General features: G+C 46.6%; 1 protein-coding gene across 4 annotated transcripts in view; it reads left to right on the forward strand.

The window, feature by feature from the left end:
• Positions 1-26,077, forward strand: part of dag1 (dystroglycan 1) — a 112,977-nt gene that overhangs the window by 60,420 nt on the left and 26,480 nt on the right. For all 4 annotated transcript variants that reach the window (XM_067998991.1, XM_067998993.1, XM_067998994.1 and 1 more), the window contains exon 2: positions 12,945-13,396. In XM_067998991.1, coding sequence (XP_067855092.1) covers positions 13,118-13,396 — 279 coding nt within the window. In that variant the 5' untranslated portion in view covers positions 12,945-13,117. The remainder of the gene's footprint in view (positions 1-12,944; positions 13,397-26,077) is intronic.

Genomic DNA, 26,077 nt, shown 5'->3' on the forward strand with positions numbered 1-26,077 from the left:
TCCACCATTGGCAGCCATGCCTTCAGCTGCCTAGGCCCCAAGCTCTGGAATTCCCTCCTCAAACCTCTCCACCTCTCTACCTCTCCTCCCTTAAGATGTTCCTTAAAACCTACCTCTTTGACCAAGCTTTTGGTCACCTGTCCTAATACCACCTCTTGTGGCTTGATGTCAAATTTTGTCTGATTTATGTTCTTGTGAACCTCCTTGGGACGTTTTACTTCTTTAAAGGAGTAGTAAAATCTAGTTCTGGGGAATGAAGTGGAGCAAGTGTCAGTGGGGGAACATTTAGGGAACAGTGATCATAGTATCATAAGGTGTAGATTAATTATGGAAAAGGATAAGGAGCAATCTGGAGTAAAAATACTTGATTGGAGGAGGGCCAATTTCAGTGGGTTGAGAATGGATCTAGCCCGGGTAAATTGGAATCAAAGATTGGCAGGCAAAACTGTAATCGAACAATGGGTGGCCTTTAAAGAGGAGATGGTTCGGGTACAGTTTAGATACATTCCTACGAGGGGGAAAAGTAGGGCAACCAAAGCCAGAGCTCCCTGGATGACAAAAGAGATAGAGTAAGATGAAGCAGAAAAAGGGGCATCTGACAGATGTCAGGTGGTTGATACAAGTGGGGACCTGGCTGAATATAGAAAGTACAGAGGAGAAGTGAAAAAGGAAATAAAAGGGGCAAAGAGAGTATGAGAATAGACTGGCAGCTAACATAAAAGGGAATCCATAAGTCTTCTATAGGCATATAAATATGGGTAGTAAGAAGAGGGGTGGGGCTGATTAGGGACGAAAAAGGAGAGCTACGCACGGAGGCAGAGGGCATGGCTGAGGTATTAAATGAGTACTTTGTCTTTACCAAGGAAGAAGATGTTGCCGAAGTCACGGTAAAAGAGGAGGTAGTTCAGATACTGGATGGGCTAAAAATTGATAGAGGAGGTACTAGAAAGGCTGGCTGTACTTAAAATAGATAAGTCACCAGGTCCAGATGGGATGCATCCTAGGTTGTTGAGGGAAGTAAGGGTGGAAATTGCAGAGGTGCTGGCCATAATCTTCCAATCGTCCTTAGATATGGGATTGGTGCCAGAGGACTGGAGAATTGCAAATGTTACACCCTTGTTCAAAAAAGGGTTTCAGGATAAACCCGGCAACTACAGGCCAGTCAGTTTAATCTGTGGTGGGGAAGCTTTTAGAAATGATAATCTATGACAAAATTAATAATCACTTGGAAAAGTGTTGATTAATAAAGATTGTTAAAGGTAAATCGTGTTTAACTAATTTGATTGAGTTTTTTTGATGCGGTAACAGAGAGGGTTGATGTTGTGTATATGAACTTTCAAAGGCATTTGATAAAGTGCCACATAATAGGCTTGTCAGCAAAATTGAAGCCCATTGAATAAAAGGGGCAGTGGCAGCATGGGTACGAAATTGACTAAGTGACAGGAAACAGAGAGTAGTGGTGAATGGTTGTTTTTCGGACTGGAGGAAGGTATACAATGGTGTTCCCAGGGGTCAGTACTAGGACCACTGCTTTTTTTGATATATATTAATGACTTGGACTTGGGTGTACATGGCACAATTTCAAAATTTGCAGATGACACAAAACTTGGAAGTGTAGTAAACAGTGAGGAGGATAGTAATAGACTTCAAGAGGACATAGACAGCCTGGCAAAATGGGTGGACACAAGGCAGGTGAAATTAATGCAGAAGTGCGAAGTGATACATTTAGGCAGGAAGAATGAGAAGAGACAATATAAACTAAATTCTAAAGGGGGTGCAGGAACAGAGAGACCTGGGGGGTATATGCACAAATCTTTGAAGGTGACAGAACAGGTTGAGAAAGTGGTTTTAAAAAGCCTATGGGATCGTGGGCTTTATCAATATAGGCATAGAGTACAAAAGCAAGGAAGTTATGTTGAACCTTTTATAAAGCACTGGTTTGGCCACAGCTGGAGTATTGTGTCCAATTCTGGGGACCGTACTTTAGGAAGGATGTGAAGGCCTTAGACAGGGTGCAGAAAAAATTTACTAGAATGGTTCCAGGGATGAGGGACTTCATTTACGCGGATAGACTAGAGAAGCTCCTTAGAGCCGAGAAGATTGAGAGATTTGATAGACATGTTCAAAATCATGAAGGGTTGAGATAAAGTAAATATAGAGAAGCTGTTTCCATTGGCAGAAGGGTCAAGAACCAGAGGGCACAGATTTAAGGTGATTGGCAAAAGAATCAAAGGCGACCTGAGGAATAACTTTTTTATGCAGCGAGTAGTTATGATCTGGAATATGCTTCCTGAAAGGGTGGTGGAAGCAGATTCAATCGTGGCTTTCAAAAAGGAATTTGATAAATACTTGAAGGGAAAAAAATTTGCAGGAAAGAGCAGGGGAATGGGATGAACTGGATTGCTCTAACAAAGAGCCGGTGTGGGCTCAATGGGCCGATTGGTTACAGCACAGAAGGAGGCCAGTCTATAATTCTATAAATGCATGTTGTTGTTGTATTAAATCGTGTTGGTTCAAGAGCGATTTATTTTTTTCCTTCCCTGTACTCTATTAACGCTAAAAGGCTAAATATGCCCAGTGACTAACTTAGCAATTCAAGGCATGTGATTGAACTCTCGCCTGGGAGGTTTTAATTCAAAGATTGGCGAGAAGCATTGAGCAGAGGTGGTGTTATTCAGTAGACCGTTACCCCAAGTCTCCAATGCTTCAGCCCTTTTTGTTGCTGAGTATCAGGCTCTAGGTTTCTCTCAGAAGGCGATGTATCAAAGCTTCAAGGCTCAGACAATTAGAAGTCTCCATTTGTAGTCTGGTTCTGTCAAACTCTCCCTTCTCAAGGTCACATAAGCCCTGTGTTCAAGCTGTTAGAAAGCTCCCTTTTGTGTGACTGGTTTACTTTGCGTCTAACTAATCCTAGGACTGCGCTTCTTCCCTTCCTCTTGATTGAGCTGTTGAGCATTAAATGGCGGGATGCTGTGCATTTGTCACCCACCAGCTGTGTTAAGAGGTACATTTGGCTGGTGTTAAGCTAACTCTTTGCTTTCCCCCCCCCCCCCCCCCCCCCCAACCAACCTTGCTCCGTAGCTGTATGAGTGGACCCTGTGGGAGATGTGAAGTGTGAGCCCAGGTTGGTGTTGGCTCACGGTTGGGAGTCCTAAATGCTTAGTAGCTGATGCTGAGGCACTATCAGCTGGCCACGTCCTGACCCTTGTGTCTGAGTAAACTTCAGATGGCTTCCTTTGTGTCCCACGGGTCCCTTGCATTAAGCACGAAAGCAGCTGGTCGTAAGCTGCTGGGGTGTGGATGTGACCAGGCTCCTGGTGCAGTGGGTTGGAGTGATTTGATGTGAGAGCGTGCTCGTTGTGTTAGTGCAGTTGAAGCTGCAGTGTGGATCCAAGGTGATGCAGGCTGGCAGCTTAGTCCCATTGTGTTGACTTGCTCTCCGTTTGTTACTGTCAGCTTCTCTACTCATCAGCGTCAGGCGACCATGTTAAAGGCCTGCTCACCAAGATTAACCCTTTGATGTTCAAGTCCCACTATCTAGGCTGACACTCTATTGCAGTACTGAGGGAGTGCTGCACTGTTGGAGGTACAGTCTTTCGGATGAGACATTAAAGTGAGGCCCTGTCTGCCCCCTCAGGTGGACGTAAAAGATCCCACTGAACTATTTGAAGAATAACAAGGGGAGTTTTCCCTGGTGTCCTGGCCAATATTTATCCCTCAACCAGCATCTACAAAACAGATTATCTGGTCATTATCACATTGCTGTTTGTGGGATCTTGCTCTGTGCAAATTGGCTGCCACGTTTCCTACATCACAACAGTGACTGCACTTCAAAAGCACTTCATTAGCTGTAAAGTGCTTTGGGTCGTCCTGAGATCGTAAAAGATGCTGTAGAAATGCAAGTCTTTTCTTGCCTTTACTGCTTTGTGGAATCCCCTGAAGTCCAAAGTAAATCATTTCAGCAGAACCTCGCTCAGCAATTCAAGTCTGGAAGTATACTTTCTGCGCCCTCCTTTCAGCCCATTCTTCTCCCCCTCTGCCCCCGACTCTTGCTTAGGTACAGTAGAAACAGGTAACGGGCGGCCCTCCCAACACCTTCGGCCGAGCAAACCCAGATAGCGAGCGTATTTTGCAGTGGGGGCGGGGGGAGGAGGAGGAGGAGAAGGAGAAGAGAGGGGGAGAGGAGATTTACAGCTGAGCTTGCTCCTCTTTGCGCCCAAAGTTCACGAGCGCACTTTCCAGCAGGGCTCAGGGATCACTGAAAGAAGGAAGAAAGGCTTGCGTTTATATAATGTCTCATCATGTCTCTCTGAAACATTCCCAAAGAGCTTTGCAGATGGTGAAATGCAGTTTTCATTATGTAAGCGACTGTTGGGTAGTATCTGACGTTCTCCTCTTGAGCCCAGGGGTGCTGAGGCTATTTGTGCTTCTGCTGTTTTCAAAAGAAAAACTTTTTTGGTTTTGAATTTAAGAAACAAAATCCACGGTGATCTGGTGGGGGGGAAGCCCTGTGGGCAGTGATCTGGTTCGGGGGGTGGGGGGAGGGGAAAGTCAGTGGGGGTGTGTCCTGTGGACAGTGAACCGGTGGGAGGGGCCTGTGGATGCAGAACGGCCTAATTTTTAAATTTTGCCCCATCAAGCTACAAATCCCTCAGAACTGCCCACTTTGAAATAGGCAACCCTGTCAGGATAGTGAGTGCTACTTTGAGTTTAGTAACAAAAGTCAAAACTACTTTGGGTAAACTAACGAACCTTTGGCTTCAGCTTTTTAAGGTCCTCTTGAGAGGTATATTCAAACACATAGAACTTATGGTTTCTTGGAGACGTAGTAGGCTCCAATATATTGGAGGTGTGTAAATACAGCAGATTTGGATCTAGGATGACTCACTTATTGACTAGGTACTGGGTGATGCAGTGAGTTAATGCATGGCGTTGCCCCTCCCTATCTTTTTTTATTCATTCATGGGATGTGGGCATCGCTGGCAAGGCCAGCATTTATTGCCCATCCCTAATTGCACTTGAGAAGGTGGTGGTGAGTCACCGCTGCAGTCCGTGTGGTGAAGGTTCTCCCACAGTGCTGTTAGATAGGGAGTTCCAGGATTTTGACCCAGTGACGGTGATATATTTCCAAGTCAGGATGGTGTGTGACTTGGGGAACATCCAGGTGGTGGTGTTCCTATGTGCCTGCTGCCCTTGTCGTTCTAGGTGGTAGAGGTTGCAGGTTTGGGAGGTGCTGCCGAAGAAACCTTGGCGAGTTGCTGCAGTGCATCCTGTGGATGGTACACACTGCAGCCATGGTCTGCCGGTGGTGAAGGGAGTGAATGTTTAGGGTGGTGGATGGGGTGTCAATCAAGCGGGCTGCTTTGTTCTGGATGGTGTCGAGCTTCTTGAGTGTTGTTGGAGCTGCACTCATCCAGGCAAGTGGAGAGTATTCCATCACGCTCCTGACTTGTGCCTTGTAGACAGTGGAAAGACTTTGGGGAGTCAGGAGGTGAGTCACTCGCCGCAGAATACCCAGCCTCTGACCTGCTCTTGTAGCCACAGTATTTATGTGGCTGGTCCAGTTAAGTTTCTGGTCAATGGTGACCCCCAGGATGTTGATGGTGGGGGATTCAGCGATGGTAATGCCGTTGAATATCAAGGGGAAGTGGTTAGACTCTCTCTTGTTGGAGATGGTCATTGCCTGGCACTTGTCTGGCGTGAACGTTACTTGCCACTTATCAGCCCAAGCCTGGCTTATGTCCAGGTCTTGCTGCATGCGGGCATGGACTGCTTCATTATCTGAGGGGTTGCAAACAACTGAACACTATGCAATCATCAGCGAACCCCGCCCCCCCCCACCCCCAACCTTTCTGACCTTGTGATGGAGGGAAGGTCATTGATGAAGTAGCTGGAGATGGTAATCTCTGTAATCTCCTCCTGCCCTACATCCCTTCGAGAAAGCTGCGTTTCTCCAACTCCAGCCTCTTGTGCGTTCAGCCGTCAAGGTCCTAAACTCTGGAATTCCCTCTCTTAACCTCTGCCTCTCCACTTCTCTCTCCTTTTATGGTGCTTCTTAAAACCTGCCTCTTTAATTAAGCTTTTGGTCACCTGTCCTAATGTCTCCTCCTTTGGCTCAGTGTCAATTTTTATCTGATTATGCTCCTGTGATGCACGTTGGAAAGTTTTGCTGCATTAAAGACACTATATAAATGCAAGTTGTTAGTGTCCTTTCACCTCTGCAGTCTCGGTTCAAATATCCCTAGATTACTGAAATGGAGATCTCCCATCTATGCTGCCAGGGAGAGTCCTATAAGTGAGGAATAACATTGCTCACAATCCCAACTGCTCACAATTCAACACAATTTAGCACCAACAGTTTGGGAAAATAGAAAAAAAAATCATGTTGGTGCAGTAGAAGGTGCTCACCTGAGGTTGGAATAATGTATACTGATGGAGCAGTATGGAGGGTGGGAGCTATCAACTGAGCCACATTACAGTGAAATCTCTGTCACGTGCTAGAATGGAAATTAACAGTTAATTGGGAGCTCCCAAGTTATGGCTTTGCACGTTTGGTACAGCAGTATTGCAGGCACAGGAATGAAGAAAATTACAATACAAACAACATAGACTGAACTTAATATTTCATGGGCTGCAAGGTTGATTTGTCAGACAGGAAGGAATTGGTGTTAGTGAGCTGTGCAATGAGGCGAAGTCTCGTGCACGGCTTTGAAAATTCTGGCAGGTAATTGGGGAAACTGGACAATCAGCATAGATAATGGAGGTTTCACTGCATTATATATCTGACATGGGAGCGGCTGACATGGTGTGACGAGAGCCTTACTCTACATCTAGCTGTGCTTCTGCTGGTTTGAGAGTGCTCAATGCCAGCTTTAGATGCCTAAAAGTATTTGATTCCCCCTTGCCTTGAACATAAATACCCCTCACTAATTACCCTGTAATTGATCAAGTTGGGTAGCTCAGTGATCATGAATGATGCAATATTGTTGGAAGCCTCGAGCCAAAGTCACGGGTGAGTGTGCCAGTAGAGATGGCCTTCTCCTCGAGAGTGGGTTTGCAGCCACAGTGGTCTGGATAGAAGATGCAAATGAATCAACACGGGAGAAAACATCTATATTGCTCATCTTTATCTCCGAGAAAAAAATTTTTGAGTTGAGAAACCCAAGGGTGAGGTCAAAGCCTGTAACACAGGATGGCACCATGGTTGTCGAAGAGTGAACAGTCATGACTAGGTGGTACCAAAATTGGAGTTTAAGAGCTTGTAGATTGTAGAAGGAAGGGAAGACCAAGGGAGGTGTCGAGTTCCACCTTTTGAGATCCTGGGAAAGAATGAGTTGGGAGTTGACAATGAGTCTTGATTTCAACAGAGAGGATGTGGGGAGGAGGAAGAATTTGTAGGGCAATACATCTGGTCAACCAAATAATGATTATGCCTATCCTGAGCTGTCCTCCGGACCATGGTGGAGAATAGTACAGAACCTTTACACTCTTTGAATGATTGGTCATCTGAACTATTCCTGCTGCTGGTGTTTTTGATTCCGAGCCAGCAGAATCACTGACTTGTGCTCAGCCTGCAGAGTGAGTGTGGGAAAGGTCAGCCCATCCCTAATTGTGTGGATTGTGGTTATTTTCCAAAGCATTAGTGTGGGAGGGTTGGGAGCAATCCAGATGGGAAGTGGATTTTTTAAAAAATATTTTATTTTGAGAGCTTGGGCAAATGGGAATTGAAAGGCTATTCTCCGAATTTCAGAAAAGTGCTTCAGGCTAGCCTGAAAAGAGTGTGTGAATGCTAGGAGGAAAGGGCGGTGATGAGCAGGCCTCATCTATAAATAAGGAGGCTTGGGCTATAAGGACCCTTTCAGTTGGATCCCCAGAGGACAAGGACAGAGTTGAAGAAAACATCTGAGGAGGGTTTTAATATATTTTACACACCAAGACTACGTAATCCAATTGAACTGAAAAGGGTCAAATAGAGGTTGTGAAGAATTTGTAGTTTAGCTTTGAAAATCAGATTTTTTTTTTTCTCTCTGCCTCAAAGCCAAACATTTCAAAATAAAAGCAAACTTCCCATTTTTGGAAATCTAAGGGTGAGAATTGGAAGCAAATCATTCCCATGAGTTTGTGCTTAAACTGAGCAAAGGGCGTGTCCTGGTCTGCACTGTGCTCTGTGCATCGGCTCTTTTTAATTAAAAAAATATATAATTCCGCATGTCGATGAATGCAATTCCACGTAGGGCTTGAGAAGGATCTGCAGACTGTATTTTGGAACATTGGAACAGACAAGAGGGCTGGTAACTAGAGGACATAGATTTAAGGTGATCGGCAAAAGAACCAGAGGGGCGATGAGATTTTTTTTATGCAGCGAGTTGTTATGATCTGGAATGCACTGTCTGAAAGGGTGTTGGAAGCAGATTCAATAGTAACTTTCAAAAGGGAGTTGGATATATATAGTTGAAACGGAAAGATTTGCAGGGCTATGGGAAAAGAGCAGGCGAGTGGGACTAATTGGATAGCTCTTTCAAAGAGCCGGCACAGGCATGATGGGCTGAATGGCCTCCTTCTGTGCTGTATGATTCTATCGGAATAGGCCATTCAGCCCCCTGAGTCTGTTCCGCCACTCAATCAGATCATGGCTGATCTGTATCTTAACTCCATTTACCTGCCTTGGTTCCATATCCCTTAATACCCTTACCCAACAAAAGCATGGAGAAACAGCTGATCACCCATCCCATCCCGTGTCGCCACGTAATGAGTCTGAGGTTTTGCGGAGGATGGTGGGAAGGGTGTCCATTTGACCTTGAAAGAATTTGGAAAGAGAGATACATTCAGACAGTGATTTTATTTCTTTTGTTTTGATTAATTCCTGGAAATTTTGAGCCAAACAGGATTTTTTCTGAGTGACTCACTCTATGCCATATGATATGGTAGTCGAACCGTCTGTGTCTGTGTCTTTATACAAGTGTGCGTATTGTATATGTTTCGGGCTGTTGTGTTACTGGGGATGCCATGAATTGCTTGTTGTCAAACGTTTGTTACCTTCAGCTGCAAGAATGTGTTTAGATACATAATTCCAAGGCCCCCGGGAGGATCTTGAATTAAACGGTTGTTTGGTGCCAAGTCAAGTGAAGGTTTCCAATTGAAGGTGTAATCTGATTTATTCTGCTCCTCAAACTTGCCAAAAGCACTAAGCTTGCAAATAACTTAACTCCAAGGAATTATTTCAGGGCTCTCCCTTGTGGCTCAGTTGGTAAGTACATTGCCCCCAATGGTTCTGCAACATGGAGGCGAGAAACATGCCATGTTCCACCCCCAGATTGCGTGGAGTTAGTTGAGGCAATAGCTGAGCCATTACAATTGGGCTCAACGCCCCCGGAAAAGGGAAGGAACAATCCCAGAGCTGTTGCTCCTGATCACTAACCAGTCGTCCCTGCTGGAAAGTACGCAAGTGTCTGTGTTGGGTGAGGACGGGGGCAGCTGTGTCGACCTCAATAGTGAAATAGCCTGCCAGCCCTCACTGTCACTTGCATGGGAAGAGCGACCACTTGGTACAGTACTGGATAGCAGCTTGTAGCAGTATCTCAGCATGATATGGGGAGCAAAGGGTTGGGGGAAAACAATCATTGCATTGCAGAGATTCAGAAGGTATTATTGAAATAATGGCCCAGTTGGATCCTATATCTGTACTTGGGTCTAGTTTGCGATTCAAGGAGCCTTGGCTCGGTGGGTAGCACTCACATCTGAGTCAGAAGATTGTGGGTTCAAGTCCCTCTCCAGAGACTTGAGCAAGTAATCCATTTTGACATTGTGGTGCAGTACTGAGGGAGTGCTGCACTGTCGGAGGTATCATCTTTCAGACGAGATGCTAAACAGAGGCCCTGGCTGCCCCCTCAGGTGAACATAAAAGATCCCATGGCACTCTTTCGAAGAAGAGCAGGTGAGTTCTCCCCAGTGTCCCTGCCAATATTTATCCCTCAACCAACACTAAGAAACAGATGATCAGGCCGTTATCTCAGTGCTATTTGTAGGACCTTGCTGTGCGCAAAATTGCTGCCGCGTTTCCCTACATTATAACAGTGACTACACTTCAGACGTTGGCCGTAGAGCACTTTGGGACATTTTGAGGTCGTGAAAAGCGCTATAATAAATGCAAGTTCTTTCTTCCTTAAGTGGAGGTATTGGACCAGTAGTTCTGCCCTTGCGTCTGTGTCTCATGGTTTTGTAACTATGTTAGCATTTTTAAATGTGAGTGGCATCTTGTGTTAGAATATCGATAACTTTCTTCATTTTATGCTATTGGCGGGTTGTCCAGTTTAGACCCCATCAATCTTTTCTTTGGGGCCGAATTGGAATGTCGATCACCCATTACACAAGGTGGATGAATGGCTGTATCACACACTGAGTCATTTATTTCAGTTGCAGACTGAACCAGCAGCCAACTGGAATCTCTGCTCTACACGAAACAAAACATTGATCTACTGACCAAAACTAAAACTACACGCAGCACCTCGGGAAACTTGTGACAAAACTCCCTGTGCATAGAGCATGTGCTTAAAACATACTAGCTGGCCTCTGTCAGGGCCGTTGCTAGTTTGACCCAATGAATATTAACACCCTTTTCTAGCTGATATTGGTTTGTTGCTAAATCCAAATAGTGGACAGAGATGGAGATGATGATATATGTGAGGAAGGGAGACACTGCTCAGAAATTGAACACCTCTCAGCTTATGTACACGTCGGGATTTTTTTTGGTCAATCTGGTACCCATAGAAACTCATCATTGTGCTTCAGACTCTCCAAATCAAGTAGTTGAGGAATCCACAACAGTAGAATTTCAGTTTGCTCAATGTGGAGTGCACGCCCTCCCTACTTAGTTAACTTTTTTTTATTCATTCACGGGATGTGGGTGTCAATGGCATAGCCGGCATTTATTGCTCATCCCTAGTTGCCCATTTGATGCAGGTAGTGACCTGGGACTGCTCAAAGACGCTGCTTCCTGCTGGAGTACAGTTCTGCTGGTGCCTGCCATCCTGTAGGGCTTCGCCCAAGTGGCCATTCATGTATAAGCTTTGACCGGGAATCTGAGGTCATTGCAGCCAAGTCCAATCCTATCTTCCTGAAGTCCAAGCAAACATGCAAACTGAGGCCAACAGTAATGCCCCATTCCCTGTCCTGAGATCAGCTAACATAATACAGAGCAGGAATTGAAGCAGGGAAGCCATAGAGCAGTTGTATGATTTAATGGGGAACGTGTGATTGTCAATTTCTGAAGTCATTCAAATTGGGAACATAGGAATTGCTGGACGAAGAAAGACTAAGGTCCATCTAGTTCGTCTTCTACCATCCTGGTTGTCGCATGATACAACAATAATGGAGTTATTGACTAATAATAGCAACCAATCTCTCAATTAGTCTACAACAGACCCAGAAATGAGGTGAGGAAAACCCCAGTGGTGGAGAGCTTTGGGAACCACAGGTCCAAAGTCACCTGTTCCTCCCAAGCCTGTTACAGTTCACTTATCACTTGGCTGAAATGGTTACTTGAAGCCTTAACAAGGAAGCTTAAAATAAAAAGTTCAGAAGGGAAAGTTCTGGAAGGATGTAATGTGGAAGTGTCAGAGAAGATCTGGTATACGGGTGACGCAAGGATTCATACTGGCAAGTCACTTTTTAAAAATCTACATCAGAAGCTATCGCATAGCCTGGAAACCTGGCATGTGAGAGCTTTCTGTGCTCCGCGCAGCAATGGGTTAACATGCTGCAGTTCTCTGAAGGGTTAATGCTTTTTAAAAATTATTCTTGCACTGGGAGACCTGGCGTGGGGAGCTCTGAGTTCTGTCCGAAGGTGGAGTAGATGTACAAAATTTGGGTTTTTAAAAAGGGGAAAGAAACAATAGCCTCGAATGAAAACGAGCTATGTTGGAGATGAGAGGCGGCAGCAAAAAGCACACCTGCAAATCGAGTGTCACGCACAACAAAAATTCATTTGAAAAGGGGCTTATTTTGAATTTGATTCCTGGGCCATCCTTTTAATGAAATTCCACTGCCAGTCGTTCACACCTGGCTCCACACTCTGTATTCAGATGGCATCCTCTTAACAGTAGAACAAAATGTGGGGAATTACATGGGCAGTGGAATCTCGATGTTCTAATGCTGCCGGCTCTCCATGGGCAGGTCTCGCTCCCAAACAGACATGCCGGATTTACTGAGGCCAACCGGCAGTCGGGAAGGCGTTACTTTTTTAAAATCGGCCCTTCCCGACCTTGGGCGTTCCAGCGCCAGTGCTAATCCAGTTCTAGCAAGCGTGCCTCGTTGCCTCGCCGTTTGAGATCTTGCATCGCAGCAGTCCGTCAGTCGCGCACACTGGCCCAAACAGGCACAGGGCCAGTCGTGCTAGTGCGAACAATGCCAGGCTTTAGGCTCACAGCTGGGACACACCGCTTGGATGTGAACGCAGGAGAGGTGGGTCGGTCGGTCTCCTGCGAGCCAGCGGTAAAAGCACCTCAGGCCAAGTTGGGTGTTTTTACACACGATGAATAAATTCCAGTTTAATCAAGTAACAATCAGTGCCAAGGGTAAAACACACAGTCTATGTAGGAACAGGAGTAGGCCATTCAGCCCCTCGAGCCTGTTCCGCCATTCAGTTAGATCGTGGTTGATGTGTATCTTAACTCCATCTACTCACCTTGGTTCCGTAACCCTTAATATCCTTGCCTAACAAAAATCTCAATTTTAACATTTTCAATTGATCCCCAGCCTCAGTAGCTTTTTTGGGGAGAGAGTTCCAGATTTCCACTACCCTTTGTGAATAAGTGCTTCCTGACTTCACCCCTGAACTGCCTAGCTCTAATTTTAAGGTTATGCCCCCTTTGTTCTGGACTCCCCATCAGCGGAAATAGTTTCTCTCTTAAAAAGAATTTATTTATTCTTTTCTCCTTTATTTGCAGATTATTGTCGGATGCCAACCGCAGAGGATGAATGATGGGATTGCAACTGGCCTGAGTTTGAAATAAGAGTATCGCAGCAGTGTTTGTTTTCTCTCGCTCTGTGCGGCTGCTTCTACGCGATCAGCCTGGTTTCTACATTTTAAAAAAAAAATTCGCTCTTCTGGTTTTGGAGAATGGCGAAGAGAGCGTGCATCTTTCTCCTGCACGGACTGGGGAGGACTCTGTTGATACTGGAGCTGTTGGCGGCGGGGGCATTGGCGCACTGGCAGAATGAGCCAGTGCAGATTGTCAGAGACTTGGACAGCCAGATCGAGGCCTCCATGCATTCGGTGTTATCGGGGCAGGACGCCCCCGCCGTGTCCTTCAATGTCCCGGATGGCTCCGCGTACATCAGTCGGGCCTTTACGATGAAAATCCCAACTGAGGTGCTGCCTGCCCACGCGAGGCTTAAGGTAAACGTCCCTTACTAAACTTTCACTGCACCATTGTAACTCCATTTAAAGGCATAACAGCTGCATGCTGGGGATGTTCTGTATTGCAGCAGACTGATTAATGGCTGAAATGGAAATCAGCAGTGAATTTCTTTTTTACCAGTCCTTTACCTCTTCCACCCCTCTCCCCTTCCAAAATGCATGAAAGCGCAGCCTACAAATGTTGTTTTAGAAAAAGTCGCAAGTCCTAAACAAATCTACCTGTATTGTTGATGTTGGCAGTGAGGGAGAATGACTGGGGCATCTGCTTTTTGCACAAGTTGTTTTGGACGACCTTTTGCGCAAGGCCATTCCCATAGTCTGGTCTTGCTGGCTTCCTTTAACTGTGAGAAGCTTGTTCAATCCACTAGCACACGCCACATTTCACGTTCATGCCTGCGCACTAAAGCAAAGACCCGACTGTGGCTCATTTGCTGGACGCGTTGAGATACACAGTGCAAGGATCGAACCTGGGCCAATCCAAGTCTGAGATACACAGACTAGGCGGGGCCCAGGTTCGATCCCTGCACTGAGCTACAGAGTCAAATGGTATCATGATACCTGTACTGAGCCATATAGTATCGATCCCCAGTTTGTGCAGCAATAACTAACCCTTCCAGACAGAGTGCAGGTTTGGGATGAAAAGTTGTGAGGCTTCATTGTGAATTGATGATTCAAATGTCCACCTGTTGATCCGGATGATTTGCACAGTCTAAGAACTGGATTACATTCTGAGCAGTCCCAGCTGAAGCCCTGTGAATACACTCCATTATACAATGACCCACAGCTGCCTGACCAAAACGTAAAGCTTTAACTTTCTGCAGATGTTGCAGTATTTTAATAACTGTGTAATTTTTTTTCATAAATTCTCACATTTTGCATTTCAAAACAATTCCACGAGGCACTGATTTATCAGAGCAGCTTATCTCCGGAATCTGGAGAATTTGTAGCCTCCATGTTGTGAATGATCTTTTTATTTTGAAATCAGCTTTTTCTTTCTCCCCCTTCCTCTTGGGCCGGTTCCAAGGGACACCAGCCAGCCCCCTGTACCTCACACAAATGGACGTTCCTCCTCGTGAACCCAGGTATTGAGTGTGAGCACTAGTGCCAAAGCTGACTGTGCCTTCACTTTAAAAAATAAAATCATTCTGGGGATACGGGTGTTATTGGCGAGGCCGGCATTTATTGCCCATCCCTAATTGCCCTTGAGAAGGTGGTGGTGAGCTGCCTTCTTGAACCATTGCAGTCCGTGTGATGAAGGTTCTCCCACAAGGCTGTAACGTGGGGAGTTGCAGGATTTTGACTCCGCGACGTTGAATAAAAGACTGATATATGTCCTCGGGGTGGTGCATCTGACTTGAGGGTGATGCTGTTCCCATGCACCTGCTGCCTGCGACCTTCTAGGGGGTGGAGGTCGCGGGTTTGGGAGATGACGCCCATTTTCCGCTAGTTGTCGCTGGCCAGCAATCGGGAGAAAGAAACCCTGACCACCCCCCCCCCCCCCCCCCCAAGCCTGCCCACAAGAATATGTTGTCACTTCCCCCTATACAACAGCTCCAGCTCAGAGCAGACCAGGAATTGAAGGTGGTCTGAATGGCTCTGTTTTACACTGTGGGCTGAACAGAGGAATGCTCCCTCTGGTGGAAGAGATCAGACCCTACATTGGAATATCTGTTACAGTTTCAAACTTCATTGACACGCTTTCTCCTGCAGAGTTTTTTTCCTTTCGGTCTGAGATCTGGGTCTTTTGCTTTCTAACGTGCGCTAGCAGAGCCCAGTCCAATTAATTGCAGTAAATTGTTTACTGTAAGTCGCACAAGATTCCCGCTGTGTGTCAAAAGATAGAAAATATTCTTCGCACAATGTGTGGAATTTAAAAAAATTATTTCATGGGATGTGGGAGTCGCTGGCAAGGCCGGCATTTATTGCCCATCCCTAATTGCCCTCGAGAAGGTGGTGGTGAGCTGCCTTTTTGAACCGCTGCAGTCCATGTGGTGAAGGTTCTCCCACAGTGCTGTTAGGAGGGAGTTCCAGGATTTTGACCCAGCGACGATGAAGGAACGGTGATATATTTCCAAGTCAGGATGGTGTGTGACTTGGAGGGGAACGTGCAGGTGGTGTTGTTCCCATGTACCTGCTGCCCTTGTCCTTCCAGGTGGTAGAGGTCGCGGGTTTGGGAGGTGCTGTCGAAGAAGCCTTGGCGAGTTGCTGCAGTGCATCTTGTAGATGGTACACACTGCAGCCACAGTGCGCCGGTGGTGAAGGGAGTGAATGTTTAAGGTGGTGGATGGGGTGCCAATCAAGCGGGCTGCTTTGTCCTGGATGGTGTCGAGCTTCTTGAGTGTTGTTGGAGCTGCACTCATCCAGACAAGTGGAGAGTATTTCATCACACTCCTGACTTGTGCCGTGTAGACAGTGGAAAGGCTTTGGGGAGTCAGGAGGTGAGTCACTCGCCACAGAACACCCAGCAACTGACCTGCTCTTGCAACCACAGTATTTATGTGGCTAGTCCAATTAAGTTTCTGGTCAGTGGTGACTCCCAGGATGTTGATAATGGGGGATTCGGCGATGATGCCATTGAATGTCAGGGGGAAGTGGTTAGACTCTCTCTTGTTGGAGATGGTCATTGCCTGGCACTTGCCACTTATCAGCCCAAGCCTAGATGTTGTCCAGGTCTTGCTGCATGTGAACTGCTTCATTATCTGAGGGAATAAACTTCCAGATAGAGTAGCGGAGGCAAAAAGCCTGGAATCACTTAAGAAATGGTTGGATGCTGCAGTGGCGGGGGAGAGGAGGCATTGGGATCCCTCTGGATGGATGAACGAAGGTGGGCCGAATGGCTTTCCTCGTCTGTAATTATCTCGTGCAGAGTCCCCAGCCGTATGGGGGGAGCATGCCGAATTCTTGTCATACGTACGATATACAGATGCCATTAAAGCGTCAAATGTACTATAACAGCTTTTCCTGCCATTGAAAATGGTCTCCTGTGGTCTGTTGACACAGTCCAACAAGTTCTACACTGTGACGCCTTCCAGTTCTGTGCAGTCTCCCTTTGTGAGTGTAGCCTAACTTAGGCTTTCACTGTGGGACAACTTGCTACGTTCAGAGTGAGGAAGGAAAAGGCATCGCCTAGCTTTAGAGATGCATCTCTCTTTTGAAGAGGAGATTGTTTAAATCGATTTAATCAAATATCAAGCAACATTGCTGTTTAGCTTCTGTTCAATTTAGGGCCATTTGGTTTTGGGCTGAGTGATATTTACCCCCACCTTTTGGCTGCCACCAGTTACAATTCAGGGTTTAGCAACATGGTTTCTCTTTTGTTATCCGAGATTTCTGCCCTGCGTAACCTGGCAGAAAGTGAGCCGCAGGTTTTTTTTTAAAAAAGAGAGTACGGGACGCATAGCTGCTTACGGAAGCTGCCAGCCTGTTTGAACACGATAGCACGTTTGTTGGGGGGTGGGGGGAGAGCCACACAGGGCAGCGAGCTTTCTTATATAGATTACTGGACAGATCACATCCTTGGAACAATATAGCATTTTGCTTCACTAAACCTGAGCAGAAGCTCCCGGTCCGGCAACGCCTCGATTTTTAAAATTCTCATCCTTGTTTTTAAATCCCTCCATGGCCTCGCCCCTCCCTATCTCTGTAACCTCCTCCAGCCCTACAACCCTCCAAGATCTCTGCACTCCTCCAATTCTGGCTTCTTGTGCATCCCTGATTTTCATCGCTCCACCATTGGCAGCCGTGCCTTCAGCTGCCTAGGCCCTAAGCTCTGGAATTCGCTCACTAAACCTCTCTGCCTCTCTACCTCTCTCCTCCTTTAAGACACTCCTTAAAACCCACCTCTTTGACCAAGCACCTGTTCCAGTATCTCCATATTGTCAAATATTGTCTGATAACGCTCCTGTGATGCGCCGGGGGAGGTTTTACTACATTAAAGGCACTATATAAATGCAAGTTGTTGTCACTGGTTTTATTTAGTGTGCTGGTGACAGTCGGCTATAGGAATAATCATGCTTCAGTGTTACATGATGCTCTTAATTCATCTCCTCAAATTGTTCCCCCCCACCAGTGACCCATCTCTGATCACCTGTACAGCAACCCAGTGTTTTGCTCAAAAATGCACACTCAAGGTGCAACCCAAGTTTGGAAGACCAAACTCTAGAATTGTACTGCTGGGTGTTTTACACAATTTCGGCAGATATAGTAAAAAGAACATTCACTTGCTCGTGCATTACACCACTGAGATCCCAGTGGCGACACTGTTGGCATGTGGCATGCATTGCCTCCTGTGGTCTGTGGCATCACATCCCATCATGTCTAAGTGTGCCTGTTTGTCCGTACCCTCCAAGGGAGGTCTGCTTACTGAGCTGAAGGTGGCCCCCTTCATGGATAGGTCATCGGCAAAGCAACTTTCCTTTCACCAAGGAGTCTTGCCCTTTTTGATCAGGGAGGCAGTATAGCATTGAGGAGAAGGAACAATACTCTCTGTAGGAGCACAGCAGTCACTGAAGGAATACTCCACGTTCCCTTATGACACAGAGCATCACCTCATCAACAACAACTACTCGTATTTAACGTAGGAAAACATCCAAGGCGCTTCACAAGAGCGTAATCGGACAAAAATTGACACCGAGCCAAAGAAGGAGACCAAATGCTTGGTCAAAGAGGTAGGTTTTAAGATGTGTCTTAAAGGAGGTGACGGAGGCGGAGAGGTTCAGGGAGGGAATTCCAGTGCTTGGGGCCTAGACGACTGAAGGCACGGCCGCCAGTGGTAGGGCAAAGGAGGTGGGCAATGCACAAGAGACTAGTATTGTAGGAATGCAGAGTTCTCTGCAGGATTGCAGGGCTGGAGGAGGTTACAGAGATAGGAGGGGCATTGCCATGGAGGCCTCCCCTCCCCTCCCTAAGTTACTTGAAAGCACTGAGCAGCTAGCAGTCCTGGGAGCTGAGGTTTGTTGACGGTGCATCATGTTTCCACCATAAAACAGGCAAATGGGCAAAGGATAGCAGCCCCGATTAGCAGGTTCACTAAAGTGCATGCATGGGGTGTATCTTACAGATGGATGTCACTGCCATTTCTTTTAATGATCCTTTTTTTTAATGAGGATCAGAAACCTGGGCACGGTTCAGCCCCACAGTTTTGAGTTTATTTTGTAGAAAGTACTCGAGGACTTGTTCAGACGCGCCCCTTGTCCAGAGGCCAGATAAAGTGCTGGTTTTATGGATCAGTGCAAAGTAATTAAATTAGATCAGAAGTGTAATAAAAAGCAGCCGGGGGCAGAGTCCCAGTGATCGAATGCAGCATTATCTGAAAACCAACACAATGAGTGCCGAGGCTGCAGCAAATGTGCCATTAGGACCTGCTTTTATTTTTCTTCCCCCTTTCCCAACCCCCACCTTTTTTGTCTTGATTTTTTTTTTCTCTCTTGACCTGTCTTGAAGTTGCTGACCCATGCAAGGGTCCATGGGCCAACCAATCTGCAGTAAGCCGTCCAAGTGGCCAGTTGTGTGATCTTGGGTGGTGAGGGTCTGCATACAAATCCTAGGTGTCCGTTGTGGCTCAGTGGGCAGCACTCTTGCCTCCGAGTCAGAAGGTCGTGGGTTCAAGCCCCACTCCACAGACTTGAGCACAAAATCTAGGCTGACACTCCAATGGAGTACTGAGGGAGTGCTGCACTGTCGGAGGTGCCGTCTTTTGGATGGGAATTTAAACTGAGGCCCCGTCTGTCCTCCTGAAGTGGATGTAAAAGATCCCATGGCACTATTTCAAAGAAAAGCAGGAGAGTTCCGGTGTCCTGGCCAATATTTATCCATCAACCAACATCACTAAACAGAAGACCCGGTCATTATCACATTGCTATTTATGGGATCTTGCTGTGTGCAAATTGACTGTCGCATTTCCCACATTACAACAGTGACTACACTTCACAGGCACTTGGCTATAAAGCGCTTTGGGATGTCCTGAGGTCATGAAAGGCGCTCTATAAATGCAAGTTCTTTTTCTTTCACATCAGCAGCGGAGGGCATCACAGAGAGCTGGGAGTATATTTGTGAGGCAGTAGAGCTGTCCAGGAAGGGAAGGATTGAGAGAGGGTAAGAATTGGAGAGTGTGAATGGGGCAATTAGCGTTGGTTTGTCAAGGAGAGGAATGATGGGCAGTTTTGATGAAGATGGGGAACGTGCTGAATGAAAGTCAAGCATGGACGTGAGGGGGTGAATTTGGATGTTCAGGAGCTGGGATTGGAGGGGGGGGGGTGCGGTATCAAGGGAGCGGGTGGTGAACTTCATTTGCTTGCTGATGGAGAAACTGAAGAGATTGTGAAGGCCAAGGGCACGGTTAGATGGGGAGCTGGGAGTTTGTAGCAGTTTGAGGCTACCATGCAGATGGTTTGATAAATATAATTCATAAGCAACTAACACTGCATCGTGGCCTAATTACCTGACGTAGGTGATTTAATTATCCTTTTAACTTTTAAACTTGGGTCAAACTGATGCTCTGCAAAGTAGGGTGCACATTGGTTTAGTGGTGAACGGTGTTTTGTGACCAGTAATCCACTGTAGAGCAATACGGACTAGAAGGACCCGAGTTTCTGAGATTGCTGCAATTTGCCATCGTGTCCCTGGGTCAGGAAGGGGGTAAACCGACCAGAGTTTCCATTCCTGATTGTTATCCAGTCACCTCTGCTGGAAAGTGCACTTTTCTGCATGTTGGGTTCGGCTGTGATGTGCTCCTTGGTTGACTATCCAGCTGACACTCGCACATAAAGAATGGTGGCTTGGGCAAGGTATCGGAGCGAGGCTGTATCCCTGCGAGAATAGAGCAGGAAAGAAAGTTGGATCAGGGGTTGGGGGAGGCGGTGGGTAACTGCAGCCTGAGGACTTCATGTGGTGCTAGCTGTAAGCCAGCCCAGTACTCCCAGATTAATATTGTGTATTTGGAATCTCCCAATATGATTCTTCTCCTTCCCTGAAAGCGCTTGGTCGGGCTGGTGCCTGAGTCAGTGGCCAGGATGCTATGGTTGGCCTCAATGCTTTCAGGATGTGCTGGTTGTGGGGGAGGGCGGAAGAGGCGGCAGCTGGTGAAGTACACCTGTCTGGGTCTCGAGCGAGAACAGCAGCAGCCTCTGCTGGCGTGTCCCACCCTGCGACTGAATAGCCATATTGTCCATGAAGAGTGACCACCTTGGTGCAAAGTAATGGATGATGACCAGTGCCTGTGGAACTGCACCTTTGGAGAAGTGGGGTAGAAAATGTGAGGGGGTGGGGTGGGAGAATGGAATCGACATCAACCTCAACGTTATTTGTACAAAATCAAACCAGGTTAGTGGTGAGAGATGTAAATCGGGGTGGTGGTGTGAAAGTTTTTGTGCAGCGACGGGAATGCAGCGCGGCTGTGAGCTGGTATGTAATTGAGGTATGCAGCAGATGTTTGGTAATGAGCTTTGGATCTTTCTCTTTCTCCCCTCCACCCCCCCCCCCCCCCTCCACCCCTTGTTCCGTTGGAACAAGTTGATGCTTGTTTACTTGATCCTAGCCAGATTAGCGATGAGAGCAGCTCTATTTCACGTGCTGATGAGGAGGAGGAAAGGCACTGCTAGAATGGGTCGAACTTTATATCTTTTTTTTATGCCTGTGTTGTTCAATCTGCTTTGATTGCAACCTGAACCGCGCCCCCCACCACCCCACCCCTTTTGTAGTTCCTCTGTAGAATTTGTCGTCCCTGTTTTCCGCCCCCCCCCCCCCCCCTCCCCCACCCCCCGGCTTTGATCCAGAGGAAGAAATTACATTTTTTTTTCTGCTGCAAACAAAACGCTGGCTCCAAATAACTTTTGGGAACTTGTACAATAAAAGAGGCGAAGTGGTTTTGTTCTGCTGCACAAAGAGCCTTTATGTTGCAGCTGTGCACGTACGGGAAGCTCAGACTCCACACTTGTGCTCAAGTAGCCAGCATTATTTAACACTTTTTTTAAAAAAAAACACTCTTGCGAAAGTATCCAGATCGAAAATTCAATATTCCATGTCCACCAATTTATATATCTTTTGAAAACCAGATTGCTGGTCTTTTCTTTAAGGAAACTTTTCCAAATAGCCAATTAAAAAAAAAATATTGTACAGCAGTTCCACATTTGGATACACTTCAGACATAATTCTTCTGCACCTACTGTCAGTCAAAAATGTTCTGTTTTAAGTTGCATTATTTCTTAATTTTTCGTCCCCTTTTTGACTTCCTTTCTGAAACTTGCTTACTGGTTTCTGGGTTTATGGTTTCCACGGGAACTGGCAGCTCCCAGTACCTCACCCAAGCAACCGTTTCTTTCCAAGTGTGAATATTGGTATTGCGTTTAACTACTTGAGGCATCACAGCCAAGCCTTGTTCTGTCCTTGCCGCATGCCCACACTCGCAGGCTCCACTGGGGGGCACTGGGTAGCGATTAAGAGCTGAAATAGTGGTTGAACTTCCCTGAGCTCTCTAGCCCAGGGACACCAACCCCAATTGTGGCACTCGTGCTACTACGCTGGCTTAGATCAGCTCACTCAAAGAAAGAAAGACTTGTATTTATATAGTGCCTTTCAAAACCTCAAGGACGTCCCAAAGCGCTTTTAGCCAATTAAGTAGTTTTGAAGTGCAGTCATTGTTGTAATGTAGAAAACGCAGCAGCCAATTTGCACACAGCAAGGTCCCAAAAAAAGCAATGTGGTAATGACGAGATAGCCTGTTCTGGTGATGTTGGTTGAGGGATAAATATTGGCCAGGACACCAGGGAGAACACTCCTGCTTTTCTTTGAAATAGTGCCGTGGAATCTTTTACATTCACCGGAGTGGGCTGTCAGGGCCTTGGTCTAAATTCTCATCTGAAGGAAGGCACCTCTGACAGTGCAGCACTCCCTTGGTACTGCACTGGAGTGTCAGCCTGGACTTTGTGTTCAAGTTTTTTTTTGTCGTTTATGGGATATGCACGGCGCTGGTAAGGCTAGCATTTATTGCCCATCCCTATTTGCCCTTGAGAAGGTGGTGGTGAGCTGCCGCCTTGAACCGTTGCAGTCAGTTTGGTGAAGGTTCTCCCACAGTGCTGTTAGGAAGGGAGTTCCAGGATTTTGATCCAGAGACGATGAAGGACCGGCGATATATTTCCAAGTCGGGATAGTGTGTGACTTTGACGGGAACATGCAGGTGGTGTTGTTCCCATGTGCCTGCTGCCCTTGTCCTTCTAGGTGGTAGAGGTCGCGGGTTTGGGAGGTGCTGTCGAAGAAGCCTTGGTGAGTTGCTGCAGTGCATCCTGTGGATGGTACACACTGCAGCCACGGTGCGCCTGTGATAAAGGGAGTGAATGTTTAGGGTGGTGGGTGGAGTGCCAATCAAATGGGCTGCTTTGTCTTGGAAGGTGGCGAGCTTCTTGTGTTGTTGCAGCTGCATTCATCCAAGTGGAGAGTATTCCATCACACTCCTGACTTGTGCCTTTGTAGATGGTGGAAAGGCTTTGGGGAGTCAGGAGGTGAGTCACTCACCGCAGAATACCCAGCCTCTGACCTGCTCTTGTAGCCACAGTATTTGTGTCTAGCTAGGTTTCTGGTCAACGGTGACCCCCAGGATATTGATGGGGGATTTGGCGATGGTAATGCTGTTGAATGTCAAGGGGAGGTGGTTGGACGCTCTCTTGTTGGAGATGGTCATTGCCTGGCACTTGACTGGCACGAATGTTACTTGCCACTTATCAGTCCAAGCCTGGCTTGTGTCCAGGTCTTGCTGCATGTGGGCACGGACTGCTTCATTATTTGAGGGGTTGCGAATGGAACTAAACACCGTGCAATCATCAGCGAACATCCCCATTTTCTGACCTTATGATGGAGGGAAGGTCATTGATGAAGCAGCTGAACATGGTTGGGCCTCAGACACTGCCCTGAGGAACTCCTGCAGCAGTGTCCTGGGGCTGAGATGATACCTTCCATCACTTTGCTGATGATTGAGAGTAGACTGATGGGGCGGTAATTGGCCGGATTGGATTTGTCCTGCTTTTTGTGGACAGGACATACCTGAGCAATTTTCCACATTGTCGGGTAGATGCCAGTGTTGTAGCTGTACTAGAACAGTTTGGCTAGAGGCGTGGCTAGTTCTGGAGCACAAGTCTTCAGCACTACAGCTGGGATATTGTCAGGGCCCATAGCCTTTGTTGTATCCAGTGCACTCAGCTGTTTCTTGATATCACATGGAGTGAATCGAATTGGCTGAAGACTGGCTTCTGTGATGGTGGGGATATCGGGCGGAGGCCGAGATGGATCATCCACTGGCGTCTTCTGGCTGAAGATGGTTGCAAACGCTTCAGCCTTGTCTTTTGCACTCACATGCTGGACTCTGCCATCATTGAGGATGGGGATGTTTACAGAGTCTCTGGGATGGGGCTTGAACCCATTACCTTCTGAGTCAGAGGCTTGAGTGCTACCCACTGAGACACAGTTGGCACTCAGTACTGAGTGTGGATCGAAGGTGACACCATCCTGGTCTGTTTAGCTCAGTACCACATATGGAGGTATATTTAACCTTGGAGCTATCTTTGTGCTTGTATTAAATGTGACTCGCCTATTGGATTTTGCAGTGCTGCTAATCAGTAAATGTCTGGCAGAGGCTCACTTCTGTGAAGTTCAGTGAGGACCTATCTATAACTACTTCCTCATAAGGGCTGCCACTTGGAGCACCACTGCCAGTTATTGTATTTAAAAACCGATGATGTCGAGCACTGATTGATGTGCTGCACAGTACAGAGCAAATTGAAGTGAGCTCTTCTGTATGGAAAAAAAGTAAGCCCTTTTGCTCAATTGGACTGTGTAACATCATGATAGGGTTCCGCTCCGTGCTGGGTTGGGACAGCGTTGGGCTTAGCTGTGCTTTTCCTGCACACACGAACACATGGTCAAATAGGTTGCTGATACTACGGGTCACTAGAACAGGGGACTGGAGAGCTGCCAATGCCTGTGGGAATTGGCACCGATCAGAGGAGGAGAGAAAATCAGAGGACAAAGGGAATAGTGGCACTCAGGGATAGGAGGCACGTTTTAAAATGGCAAGTTCATGGGCTGTGCAGAAAGGAAGAGACCATAAGGTCAGGGGGTAGGGTATGAAAAGGAATCCTGGGTAGATATGGTGAAAATCCTAGTGGGCATTTATCAATTTAGGAGCCAAAGATTGTGTGACCCAACTATAATCCATTCCTGCTAAGGCCAATTCCAACTATAATCCATTGCTCATCAGCAAAATGTTTTCAGGTAGGGACTTGCCTGGTGGCTGAAGTTCATGGGGTCCAGTATATCTGCTGTACCTGATAAATGTAGATGGTAGTGTTTCCACTGGGGTGTGTGAAATGTTCATACTATGTCCACTTGAACAGTTGGAAGTGCAGATTCTGCCTTTCCAAACTTGGGTTGTGTCTACAGAGAGCATTATGAGCCGAATAATGCTAGGGTGAAGTAACCACAACATCTAGAAATTCCAAAATAAATTGGGGATAATGGAAGTTGAACAGTGGCGAATGAAATTTAATGCAGTCCAAGTGTAAAGCAATAGGAAGGAAAAATGGGTGATACATACACTTCTCGAATGGTGTTGAAATGGCTGAGGATGAAGTTGAGGGAGATCTGGGCATTTCTATAGATTTGGCGCTAAACATGTTCAACTGCTGTAATCAACAAAAGAATTGGAATGTTAAACTATAGAATCAAAACAGAGTACGAGTCAGACTGTGCGATGCTGTGGTTGGAGATATGTTGGAGATACCTTGAGATATGTGCAATTCGGTCACAGATACAAAGGAGACATTCAGGCCATGAAGGCAGTTCAGAGAAGAACCAGGAGGCTAATCTCCAGTGTTCTAGGACTGGGGTATAGGGAAGTTTGAAGAAACTTGGGCTGTTTAGCCTGGAAAAAGAGGTGACTGAGAAGTAACCTTGTCGAAGTATGTAAGATCGTAAAGTGTATGGGAAAGACAGATTCAGAAAAGTACTTCGAACCAAATTATGAGAGCAGGACAAGGGAACGTGGGTTCCAACTAGTGAAAGGTAAATTTATGACTGAGCACACAATACTAGAATGGAATTTTAGGTAGGGTAGTGGAGGTGAAATCCCTGGAATCATTAAAGAAACAATTGGATGTTGGGATGGGGAGATTGTAGCGTCTTTGAGGGAGGGATGTTGGAATGGAGCGACTGTAGGGTCTTCGAGAAAGGAATGTTGGGATGGGGTGACTGTAGGGTCTTTGAGGGAAGGATATTGGGATGGGGAGACTAGAGTCTTTGAGGGAGGGTGAGCTAAGAAGGGCCAAGTGGCCTTCCTTATCTCATTTATCTTGTAACACATGCAGTCGGTCTAAATCTGGACAACAGCTACCACTTTGCCTTTGCCGGCTTTTGCCTCTGAAGATGGGGGCTTCAGTCTTCAGCAGCAGGTACAACACTTCCTTTATATGGCATTAATGTAATATGTGGTATCAGTGCATCACATGGGAAACATACTGGCGCATTAAATGTATTCACTTGTGTGGTTTTTTTTCCCCCCATGTATCACATTAGTGCCAATACACTAAGGCAGTGCACAACAAGTTGCCCAAAGTGTCTGCAGTTGACACTGGTAAGGCACTCTGTGGGCTGTAACAGGTGGAAAGTGGATATGCC

Source organism: Heptranchias perlo, chromosome 17 (assembly GCF_035084215.1).
Source record: "Heptranchias perlo isolate sHepPer1 chromosome 17, sHepPer1.hap1, whole genome shotgun sequence".
Taxonomy (NCBI): domain Eukaryota; kingdom Metazoa; phylum Chordata; class Chondrichthyes; order Hexanchiformes; family Hexanchidae; genus Heptranchias; species Heptranchias perlo.